Consider the following 12,262-nt stretch of genomic DNA (forward strand, 5'->3'; position numbering starts at 1 on the left):
TTATTCTACAAACAAAAATAGTACCTAAAGCTAATTTGTCTTCAGAAACCCTGATATCTACACACTTAATAAAGCACAGGTTTGAATATAATTTTAATATAACAAAAAATGATGTTCCATTTATAAAATGTCAGACTTCTTAAACAGTGAAGTATAATCTAAAAGATAGATAGAAAGGATCTCACTAACCGTCACAACAACCCTATGAAGTAGATACTATTATTATCCCCATTTTACAGATGAGGAAACTTATACCAGCCGAAAACATGTATACTGACAGCTATTGATTCATTCACTAAAGACTTTAAGTTAGTGATAAGAATATACTGGATTTTCAGTTTCCTTAAACCTTTGGAACTTAACCATTGCTCTTATCTAAATTCATAACACAAAATGATACTTCGTTACTTTTTTAAAAGATTTTACTCATTTTTAGAGAGAGGGGAAAGGAGGGAAAGAGAGGGAGAAAAATATCAACATGTGCCCCAACTGAGTACCTGGCTGGCAACCCAGGCATGCACCCTCATTGGGAATCAACCTGTCGACGACCCTTTGGTTCACAGGCCAGCACTCAATCCACTGAGCCACACCAACCTAGATGATACTTTGTTACTTTTTAAATGAGTGGGTCTTCCATTTCCAATGGTACCAGTGACTAGATACCTTGAACAACTCTTCTGCTAAAATCAAATAAAAATCATGAAATATTTCCAAAAAATTTTAATGTATTGCTGAACTTACAAGAAATTAAGGAATCCTCAGAAGCTAAAAAGGAAGCAAAAGCAGGGATCCAACCATGAAAGCAAGCACACATGCATGCATTCACCCTAAAGATGCACCAACCCCAAATGACCTTGAGTTTGCATTGTGATAGCTGCCCAAGGTACAGAAAACTGGAGATAGAGCAGGACCCTCCTAAGGTGGGGCTATAACAGGACATCCCTCCACACAAAGCTGGGATCTTCAGTAGAAGAGTGAATGAACTATTTTTAAAAAGTGGTGAAATTATTACTCAAATATTATTTAATTACCCAATATTCGGTGACAAGAACCTTAACCAACTTGTTTTGCTAAAAGGGTATGTGACACATATTGTATACTCTTTTATGATGTCTAAAAAATTTTCCTTATACAGTTCATAAGTGGACAAGTGGTAAAGGTAGGTGTACAAATAAAGGTGATAAAAAAATTCCATTGTCTTGATGCCATATTTGGCATTCATAAATCTAAAATGAGAATTACTTGTAATTATAAAGCAAAGAATATGGCCAATTTCTCTTCATCACTATGGTACCATCAATGTTTTCTTTTCAAAAGTACTGTTTTTGATGACTCTAAACCAAGGGGGAAAAATCAGAATAAGAAAGAATCAACCCTGGCTGGTGTGACTCAATGGATTGAGCACTGTCCTGTGAACCAAAAGGTCGCCGGTTGGATTCCCAGTCAGGGCACATGCCCAGGTTGTGGGCCAGGTCACCAGTAGGGGGCATGTGAGAGGCAACCACACACTGATGTTTCTCTCCCTCTCTTTCTCCTTCCCTTCCACTCTCTAAAACTAAATAAATAAAATATTAAAAAAAAAGAAAGAGTTAATCATTATTCATTCTGACAGTGAAAGTGCAACCAGTAGAAGTAATGATGGGACCTATGAGGATTATATGAAATCTGGGATCAGTTTACAAACCATAAGAAGAATGCAAGAGACATGCAACCACACTGTAGACATGTGCTGCCCACTATGGTAGCCAGTCCCCATGTGTGGCATTTAAATTAAGTTAAATTAAAAATTTAGGAGACTGCCGGCCAAGATGGAAGTGTAGACAGACACATTTTGCCTCCTCATACAACCAAAAGAAAGATGACAACAAATTTAAAAACAAAAAACAACCAGAACTGACAGAAAATCTAACTGAATGGAAGTCCAACAACCAAGGAGTTAAAGAAGAAACATTCATCCAGACCGGTAGGAGGGGCAGAGACAGGCAGCAGGCAGAGAGGACTCACAGCAAGGAGGCAGCTGGAGGACCAGGGCGCAGGCAAGGGAGTGGCTGGTGGACCCAGCAAAGTGGCTGCTGGAGGATCTGGCGAGGCATTGGATCAAGAACCGGGTAGTCCCACATTCGAGCACAGATAAACCTGAAGGAACAAGTGAGCAGCAAGACAGACCATGCAACCTGGGGTTCCAGTGCAGGGAAATAAAGCCTCAAACCTCTGATTGAAAACACTTCTGGGTGTTGAGGTAGCAGTGAGAAAAATTCCCAGCCTCACAGGCGAGTTCGTTGGAGAGACCCACAGGGTCCTAGAATGTACACAAACCCACCTACCTGGGAATCAACACCAGAAGGGCCCACTTTGCTTGTGAGTAGGGGGAAGTGACTGAAAGCTGGCAGAGAGCAGAGCAAGCAGAATTGTTCCCTCAGGACCCCTTCCCCCCCGCACAGTGTCACAAGACAACAACGTAGGTTGCCCTGCCCTGGTGAACACTTAAGGCTCCTCCCCTTACTATGTAATAGGCATGCCAAGGGGGGAAAAAAAAGGCCAAAATGAAAGAACAGATCAAAGCTCCAGAAAAAATACAACTAAGCGACGAAGAGATAGCCAACCTATCAGATGGACAGTTCAAAACACTGGTAATCAGGATGCCCACAGAACTGGTTAAATATGGTTACAAATTAGATGAAAAAGTGAAGGCTATGCTAAGTGAAATAAAGGAAAATATACAGGAAACCAACAGTAAAGGGAAGGAAACTGGGACTCAAATCAACAATTTGGAGAAGGAAGAAATAAGCATTCAGCCAAAACAGAATGAAGAAACCAGAATCCAAAAACATGAGGAGAGGCTTAGGAACCTCCAGGACATCTTTAAACATTCCAACATCCAAATAATAGGGGCGCCAGAAGAAGACGAAGAGCAAGAAATTGAAAACTTATTTGAACAAATAATGAAGGAGAACTTCCCTAATCTGGTGAAGGAAACAGAATTCTAGGAAGCCCAGGAAGCTCAGAGAGTCCCAAAGAAGTTGGACCCAAGGAAGCACACACCAAGGCACATCATAATTACATTACCCAAGAGGAAATTAAAGAGGAAAGACTCTTAAAAGCAGCAAGAGAAAAGATGAGAGTTACCTACAAAGGAGTTCCCATAAGACTGCCAGCTGATTTCTCAAAAGAAACCTTACAGGCAAGAAAGGGCTGGAAAGGAATGTTCAAAGTCATGAAAGGCAAGGACCTATATCCAAGATCACTCTATGCAGCAAAGCTATCATTTAGAATGGAAGGGCAGATAAGTGCTTCCCAGATAAGGTCCAGTTAAAGGAGTTCATCATCACCAAGCCCTTATTATATGAAATGTTAAAGGGACTTATCTAAGAAGAAGAAGATCAAAAATATGAACAATAACATGACAACAAACTCACAGTTATTAACAACCACACCTAAAACAAAAACAAAAACTAAGCAAACAACTAGAACAGGAACAGAACCACAGAAATGGAGATCACATGGAAGGTTATCAACAGCGTAGTGGGAGGGGGAGAGGGGGGAAAAGGTACAGAGAATAAGTAGCATAAACAGTAGGTACACAATAGACAGGGGGAGGTTAAGAATAGTATAGGAAATGTAGAAGCCAAAGAACTTATATATATGACCCATGGACATGAACTAAAGGGGGAGAATGCAGGTGGGAGGTGGTGTGCAGCGCAGAGGGGAATAAAGGGGGGAAAATGGGACAACTGTAATAGCATAATCAATAAAATATATTTTTTAAAAATTTAGCTCCTCCACTGCATTAGCCACATTTCAAGTGCTCCACAGCCACACACGGCTAATGGCTACCATACAGGAGAGTGTAGACATAGAACATTTCCATCAACGCAGGAAGTCCTATCAGCACTGCTCCACAAGAAATTTTAACTAATATTTACAAAGTACTTACAAGAAGGCCCCTTTGATTTATGTGCTTTGATGCAATGTTATTTGATACATTAAAGTGCAAAATAACTGTTAACACTTACAGAGCACCCACTATGTGCCAGGCACTACATTAAACACTTTCCTTCCAATGTAAATGAAATCATTTAATATTTATATAAGCTCCCTGAGGTAAATACCATTATTATCCTCTTTTAGAGATAAAGAAACAGACACATAGACGTTAAATGACTCGCTAAATGTTACACAGCCTAGTTCCAGGAGGAACCGAGAAGAATCCAGATAGTCTGGCTCCAGACCCTCAATGTTACACTGCCTCTCAATTCCTAAATTTTAATAATTCCCATGAGTGCTTACTAATATAGCAGCAGGGCAACTTTTCTACTCTCAACTGATTAGGTCAATATCATACAACTACCGCTTTCTAATTTGTTCTCTAATTCCTGCCATAAAACCACAAAATAAAGACAGGTCAGTTTTCTAAAATTATTTTTATTCAAAAATTAGGGTCCCATAATTATACATTAAAACATTGATGTATTATGGATTAGAATAAAAATTTTTAAGATAAAAGTTGAGAAATTCTGAGCTCACGCAAGCTGTTCTGGTGTACTCCCCAGCTTACTACCCCAAACATATATTCATTCTCCTTTACCATAATAGTCACTTTGGCATTAAAAAAATGTTTTGAGAATATTAATATATCCTCTCCTATCTAGCTTTGTTCAGATCTCATCATCTTCAGAATCTCATCATCTTTAAAAACTTCAACAAACTCCTAACTGGTCTTAACTCACATCTTGTTTCCCTCTGATGAGATTTCGCACAGTTCCACAAGGCACGCTACTGGATGGATTCAAGGTAATCATTGTGGCAAGTGAGGCCCCAGGATAACCCACCCCTGCCTATTTCCTGAGGCTCACCTCACACTACTCCCTTCCTCATTTATTCATTAATTTCTTCATTCCGCAAATATTACTGAGGAACTACCATCTGCAAACAAGGTCCCTAAACTAATACATATTAGGGTCTAGCAAGGGATGCCACATCATTAATTAACAGCACCAAGTAAATGTAAGATTATGAATGTGGTAGGTGTCAATGAACCACACAGTTATCTAAGTACAGGACAGGTAAATTTCAGCTTTCAAGGAAGGGAGGGAAGGCTTTCCTGAGAAAGTAACTATGCAGAGACCTGGAGAATTGTGTGACACGAAGAAGAGCATTGTAGGCCAAGGAAACAGTACATGAAAGAAGGGCAAGACAAAGGACTGAAAGAGAGCTGTGTGGCTATTGCAGAGAAAAGGGGGTGGGTCAAGGATTCTAAGAAACTGGATAGATAAAAAACTTACCCAAAGTTTCACAAACAGCAGTCAGTAACAAAACTCAATTCAAACCTGGGTAATCTGCATCTGACCCCACCACAACACTGTGTGCCGCCCCTACTGCACTCTGTTCATATATGTCAGTCCACAAACCACTATCAGACACCCACTATGTGCCAAGCAATGTGTTAGATGGTTTAGAAACAACACTGTTTCAATTATAAGCAAAACCAAACTGAATCCCTGTCTGTATGGAGCTTACTCCTCTGTGAGGAGTCAATGACAGAATCACACAGACAACATAAAATTACAGGTGTAATAATGCATGTTACTAAAGCAAATGGCACTAAGAAAAATAATTTAAGCTAGTTCAGCATGAGCAGGCTTTTTGACAAATTAAACCACTGCACTGAGATCTGAGGAATTAAATGTTAACTACGCAAAACACAGCAGGGTGTCCCAAGTTAAAGGGGTACATGCATGTAAGGTTCTTGAAAGGGGAGATCAACTGTGATGGACTGGAATGTCACCTGTGCAGTTGCATAGGCCCCAGCTCTTAAAAGGGCCATCCTGAAATTCTAAATTACTTTTTACCATTAAACTTGTGACTTGTTACATGAAGCCCAAATGGACTGTGTGGGAGCTGTAAAGACAGGCTGTGACCAAGCACCAGCCTGCGCAGGCCTCCAGGCAATCTAGGGCACATAGGTCCCCAGGGTACCCGGGGTGGGGACTGGGCCCACAGTGGGAACCACTGCCCTGTCCATCCCCAGAGTCTGTCCCTGAGTATTAACTCTCCAGCCTAAGCACTGCAACAGGAACTCAGGTGGTAAACTTTGATAGTAAATTACAAAACAGTAAGTACACATGGACACTGCTATAGAGCATAGGGACTTACTAGAATTCTTCAAAAAGTTAGAATCTCTGGTTCTTAAAATTGCTGCAGCACAGATGGCAAACACAAGGCCTGAAGGGTCGAATCTGGCCCTCTACCTTGTTTTATCTAGCCAAGCACCTTGTTTCTACCTGGCAGTAGCACCAAACTCTCACTTAACTGGTAAGGAGTAGTTACACTTATACAGTCCTAAAATTACATTCAGCTCTTTGAAGGCAACCTCAAAGCTGATGTGGCCCCCAGTGAAAATGAGTCTGACACCCCTGTGCTACAGCAAAGCAAAAATTTACAGGCTTAAAAATAGAAATTAAATTTAAAGAGCACTGCAAAACTAAAAATGGACCCGCCTTTTGACCTGGCAATTCCACTGCTAGGATTATACCCTAAGAACCCTGAAACACCAACCCAAAAGAACCTATGCACCCCAGTGTTCACAGCAGCACAATTTACAATTGCCAAGTGCTGGAAGCAACCGAAGTGCCTGTCAGTAAATGAATGGATCAAAAAACTATGGTACATTTACACAATGGAATTCTACACAGCAGAAAGAAAGAAGGAGCTCCCATCCTGTGCAACAGCATCGATGAAACTGGAGAGCATTATGCTAAGTGAAATAAGCCAGGTGGTGAAAGACAAATACCAGATGATCTCACCTTTAACAGGAACCTAATCAACAAAACGAACAAGCAAGCAAAATATATCCAAAGACAATGAAATAGAGAACAGGCTGACAGTGATCAGAGGGGAGGGGATAATGGGGGAAAAGGATGAAGGGTTTACAGGAAAAATTATTAAAAAAAAAAAAAGAAAAAAATAAAGATCATTGTATTCCACAGAAAAGAATGTTATTTTAATATATAGCTCTGAACAAACCATTTACTATTAATAAGAAAGACAACCTTACTTTTTTCTTATAACTGAAGGTGCAATGCCAGGATGTAAACAGGCATTTCTAATGATTTACAAGCCATTAAGCTACTTCTGGTTTCTTGTGTTACCTACACAAGTAAGAACTGTCAGAGGAAACATTAAGATCTTCTACAAATTTACATCTAATATTAAACTCAGACTTATAAAATCTCATTATATGGTTAAATCTTTTTAGAAAACAAATGTTCAAGAATTAACAGATCTAAATGCACTAAAATTTTTATCTGTGAACAATCAGAAATTTTTCCCAATGTTGTCTCATTGGGATTTCCCAATGTTGTCCTATAAAATATGGCAGCTCTAGGAATAGTTGCAGCAGCACAAAGACTCTACTCAAAATAAAGTTATAAAAAATTATTCACAATCTTGCATTTGCCAAGAGCAACTGATATCACTTTCAATTATACTGACTGAAAATGAACTTGCTAAAAGTAAAATTTTCACAACCTAATATATTTGTAGAAAAGCAAGTAAAAAATACTTTATAACCAATCAAGATATCACAGCCCAGGCCAGTGTGACTCAGTTGATTGGAGTATCATCCTATACACTGAAAGGTTGCAGGTTCAACTCCCAGTCTGGACACACACCTGGGTTGTGGGTTCTGTCCCTGGTTATAGTGTATATGAGGCAATTGATCAATGTTTCTCTCTCACATCAATATATCTGTCTCTACTCCCAATCTTCCCCCCTCTCTAAAATCAATAAGCATGTCCTCGGGTGAGGGGGAAAAAAAGATATTGCAGAGGTGTTATTCGTTGTAATATATAAAGTTATAACAAAACATTACTTTTACCAATTTATAGATTTGTTATTACTCAGAAAGCACTATTACTCCTACTATGTTCTAATGGGTTTTTCTTTTTTAAAGAGAAAGCTTTATACTTTAAAACTTTTAATGGCAACTTTTCCTTTTTTAAAATTTATTTTTAGAGAGAGGGGAAGGGAGAAAGAGAGGGAAAGAAACATCAATGTGTGGTTGCCTCTCACAAGACACTGTACTGGAGACCTGGCCTGCAACCCAGGCATGTGCCCTGGCTGGGAATCAAACCAGCAACCTTGCAGTACATACTGTCACTCAATCCACTGAACCACACCAGCCAGGGGTTTCCTGCTGTTTGAACCAAGGACTCCACAAATTCTGTGGCCAACCCTGGCTAGAAAACAAATACAGTGAGAGGAACACCTTCAGGCTGGACTCAGGGAAGGTCAAAAACTCTGCTGAGCTGAGTCTACTGAGACAGCCATTAAAATGAGGGGATGGAATAAAGCATGGTCCAGTAAATCTGAACCTTTATAATTAAAACAGGAGTTTACAGTTCTAACAATTACCCCAAGATTGACTGTGCACACTCTAAACTTTGAAAGCCCCTACTCTAGAATATTCTTTTTTCGTCATTTTATAGTGGATCTGATTTTTCTCACAATTACAATAGATCTTGGCCTAAGAGTAAATCTATATCCCTTCTCCAGAATTAAGTTTATCATTTTCCTAATAGCTCCTTCTCAAAAGCTTTTTTTTTTACCCTTTATTTGCTAGCAAGGTTAAGCTTATAGCAGTGATGAAACAATCTGCAAAAAAATGGGATAACTGACATAAATGCAAAACTACATGCCCAGTCTTTACTCAGCCCAGGCAAAAGAGCTTTTAGTTTTCTTTAAGATTTTATTTATTTCTTTTTAGAGAGAGGGGAAGGGAGGTAGAAAGAGAGGGAGAGAAACATCAATGCAAGAGGAACATTAATTGGTTGCTTCTCACATGCACCCCATCAAATCCACAACCCAGGCATGTGGGCATCAAAGCAGGACCCTTAGCTCCGTGGGACAACGCCCAACCAAGTGAGCCTCACAAGTCAGGGCACTTTTAGTTTTCTTTGAGATAAAAACTACAGAACATTCAAAAAAGTCAACATATGTTTTATAAACACATGAAATATTCAATTTTATCAAAATATTATTTGCAATTCAATGATTTTTTTATATTGTAAAAAATTCAATCTATATTGAAACTTAGAAATTGAGGACACTTGACACATGTAACCCTATTCCCTATGTAGCTATTCTTTCAAGTGTAGTATATATCTTCCAATTCTGCTTCTATGCATATAAAAATATATAGATTTTTATTCAGAAAACAAAAATATTCTGTTCTGCACTTTTTTCCTCACTTATTTTGAGTATCCTTCCATGTCTATTCATATCTTTCCATTAAAAAAAAAACAAACACAAAATTACCACATATTAGATCCACATTCCTTGAGAGTTCCACAAACTTCCACTGTATAGAATACCACAGCTTATTCAAACAATTTCTCCCAACTAAACATTCACTTTGTTTCAGTTCTGTGCTACTGCAAGGTACAATATATACACGAGGTCAGAAGACATACAGATTTTTTTTATCCTCACCCAAGGACATTTTTTTCATTGCTTTAGAGAAAGAGGAAGAAACATCCATGTGCGAGAAACATTGATTGGTTTCCTCCTGGCTGCAACAGGATGGGATCATATGCACCCAGGGTGGGGTCAACCCTGCAACCTAGGTATGTGCCCTGATCAGGAATCAAACCCATAACCTTTCAGTTATGGGATGATGCTCCAACCAACAGAGCCACACAGACCAGGGCAACATATAAATTTTTAAGGCTTTGGTAATTCCTACCAAAAACTTGTAACTTTTGTATAACTTTGACTAGCATTCTCTGCTTCCCCACATTTATAGTTTGAAATAATCATTTTAATCATAGTTCTGGTTCTGAACTATCCTTTTCCAGCTTTCTATTCTCTTCCCATGACAGTGCTAAAATGTTTCAATTATTGCAGCTTTCGAATACATAGATTTCAACAACTGGTACATCATGCCAGTCCCTCAAATCTTTTATTTATCTCTGGAAAGATTAAAAGTATGCAAACATCTATCTATTCGACATATATAAGAGGTGGTGAGGTAGAATGGAAAGAAATCCAGCTTTAAACCCAGGAAAGTCTGAGTCGTAGACCTAATTTCAGTAAGTATGTAATCCAGGCCATGTAAACTCTCAACCTTATAAATCTGTTGCAAGGAGTACTAAGTGTGTAAAGCATCAAACAAAACAGCTGGCATGTAATATTCAGTTAATAAACAGCACTTATGACTATCACCCTGACAGGTGATAAAACTAGCTTTGCCAGGGAAGAGCAAAAGCACAGGCAAGAACAAATACTGATACTCGGAACAGTGATGAAGGACACTCATTTTCTCTTATCAATGAGAGAAATAAAGTTATGGTTTGGAAGTCACATACTCCTTCTGGAGTCTAATGAAAATGGGGCTCCTAGAGAAACTTTCTCAGTATGTAATGAAATTCTTTATGTCAGGAATCTTAAGAACCTTGTATTAAGAGGGAGACTAGGTAGTTTTTTCTGGACTTAACTGCAAGAATCTGAACACGTTATCTACTAAGTTTTGTGACAAAATGATTCACTTAACTTTGCTCAGAATGAAGCAATTAAATCCTGCTTTTTATTAGACTTCTCAATTTCATGAACTATCTTGGTTGTATGTGAAAACAAATCTTGGTAAATGAAACCACAAGCTGTGCTAGAATTAGTTCAAATATTTTTAAATGTGATGTTCAAACACATAACCTAAACACCGAACCAAAAGGAAAAAACGTCCAAAAGGATAACAAACTTGGCTGCAGTCAATTCTTAAAAAGGCTGAATCAATTAAAGGAATTAAATGAGCTTCAAAATTCCACGAAAAAAAAGCATGACTTCCTTGTCTACAAACAAGGAAGTCATCATCTAAAAAACAAAACTGACCCAGCAAATACACACACAGTTTAAGGAGTAAATGAATATAGTTTATCCTGACTTCCCCCAGCGAGGAATCCTTTAAACCCTTTATACTTCCCAAACTCCCTGGGTAAATAATCCACTCATTTAACTGTTTAATGTGTCGTGTCAGAATGAAGTGGACGCGGGAACCACTGGGAGTACCAAAGTTCGGCACCAAAAGCTTTGGTCCCAAAGAGTCCCCTCCCTCCCGCTGCCACCATTCCACGTGCCGGCGATGCGGTGGCCCCGAGGCGGCTGCAGGCCCAGAGACGCACTTGGGAACCGAGGCACCAAAGCTGCTAACAGCGCCAGGCCGGACCTCCCGCCCTCCCTCCAGTCCCGCTCCCCAGGACGTGCGCAGTGCGGTGGACCCCACGGCCTGAGAAACTCTCATCCGACAACCATACATCCCCGGGATAGACAGCCCCAGGACAAGGGTCGGACAGCAGGACAGCCGCATAAGACTCCTGTACCACGCCACGCCACCCTCATGGGCCCCCAGGCAGCCCGGCGGGACCAGGCAGGCGTGGAGGCTGGAGCTGGACGGCGCGCTCACCATCAGAACTTTGGCCGCGTTCTCCAGCTGAGCGATCACTTCTGGGGGCCCCAGCGTCGCCGCCATCATGGTCTCTCTTCAATGACGCGCCATCCAGTGCATTGTGGGAGCGGCGCAGCTGCTCACCAATCGGCACACGCCCCGCCCCTCCTCACCCCAGGTGGCGGGGGAGGACGGAATGGGGACCGGGGGTGGGTCGGGCTGCCTAGGCCACTTCAGGTTGGGGGCTGGAGGCGTGGACAGTGTCACAAATGGGATTGAGGAGCACCAGCGGTTAGCTAGGCAGGGATGGCGGAGCAAGCCTGCTGTTTGTCTCTGAGCTCGGGTGCCAGGCTGCACAAACCCGCAATTCTCTCTCAGTGACTCCCAGCCTCCAGCACCGGCACCAGCACTGCGCGGACGCCCGCCATCTCTTTCGTGTGCTAGTCCACGCTGAGTTCTGCGCCGCAGAGCCTCCTGAGATCTGGATCCCGGGGCGCTCCCCCAGAACGTGCCTCCTGCATCCAGGCTTCTTTGCCTCGGCCTGCGGCTCTGCACTCCCGGAGACCGTGCGTAAGGCGTAGTCCCGGGGCGTTTGCACCACAGGCCACTGATACGCTTGTGGGAAAACCCGTCCTTCTCAGTCCGTACCCGAGAAGCGGAAGCAGGCCGGGGTTGACCGCCTGCTCCTCTCACCAAGTGAGAGCTCGCAGCCTCCAGGCTTCCAGCTCTGTCGTGTTCACGGGATTCATCACGTTAATTCTGGGCCCGTGTGGAGAGGCCGTTGGAGTCGCTACAAAGGCACCTTGCAGTCTGCTTTACAACATT

General features: G+C 41.2%; 1 protein-coding gene across 4 annotated transcripts in view; it reads right to left on the reverse strand.

The window, feature by feature from the left end:
- XPO4 (exportin 4) overlaps positions 1-11,565 on the reverse strand; it is a 117,405-nt gene extending 105,840 nt beyond the window's left edge. For 3 of the 4 annotated variants that reach the window (XM_045844761.1, XM_045844760.1, XM_045844763.1), the window contains exon 1: positions 11,456-11,565. In XM_045844761.1, the coding sequence (XP_045700717.1) occupies positions 11,456-11,524 (69 nt within the window). In that variant the 5' untranslated portion in view covers positions 11,525-11,565. The remainder of the gene's footprint in view (positions 1-11,455) is intronic. The other variant, XM_045844762.1, reaches the window with a different exon arrangement.
- Positions 11,566-12,262: the final 697 nt, after the last annotated feature.

Source organism: Phyllostomus hastatus, unplaced genomic scaffold (assembly GCF_019186645.2).
Source record: "Phyllostomus hastatus isolate PE091 unplaced genomic scaffold, TTU_PhHast_1.1 phas_contig_41, whole genome shotgun sequence".
In the NCBI taxonomy this organism is placed as follows: Eukaryota; Metazoa; Chordata; class Mammalia; order Chiroptera; family Phyllostomidae; genus Phyllostomus; species Phyllostomus hastatus.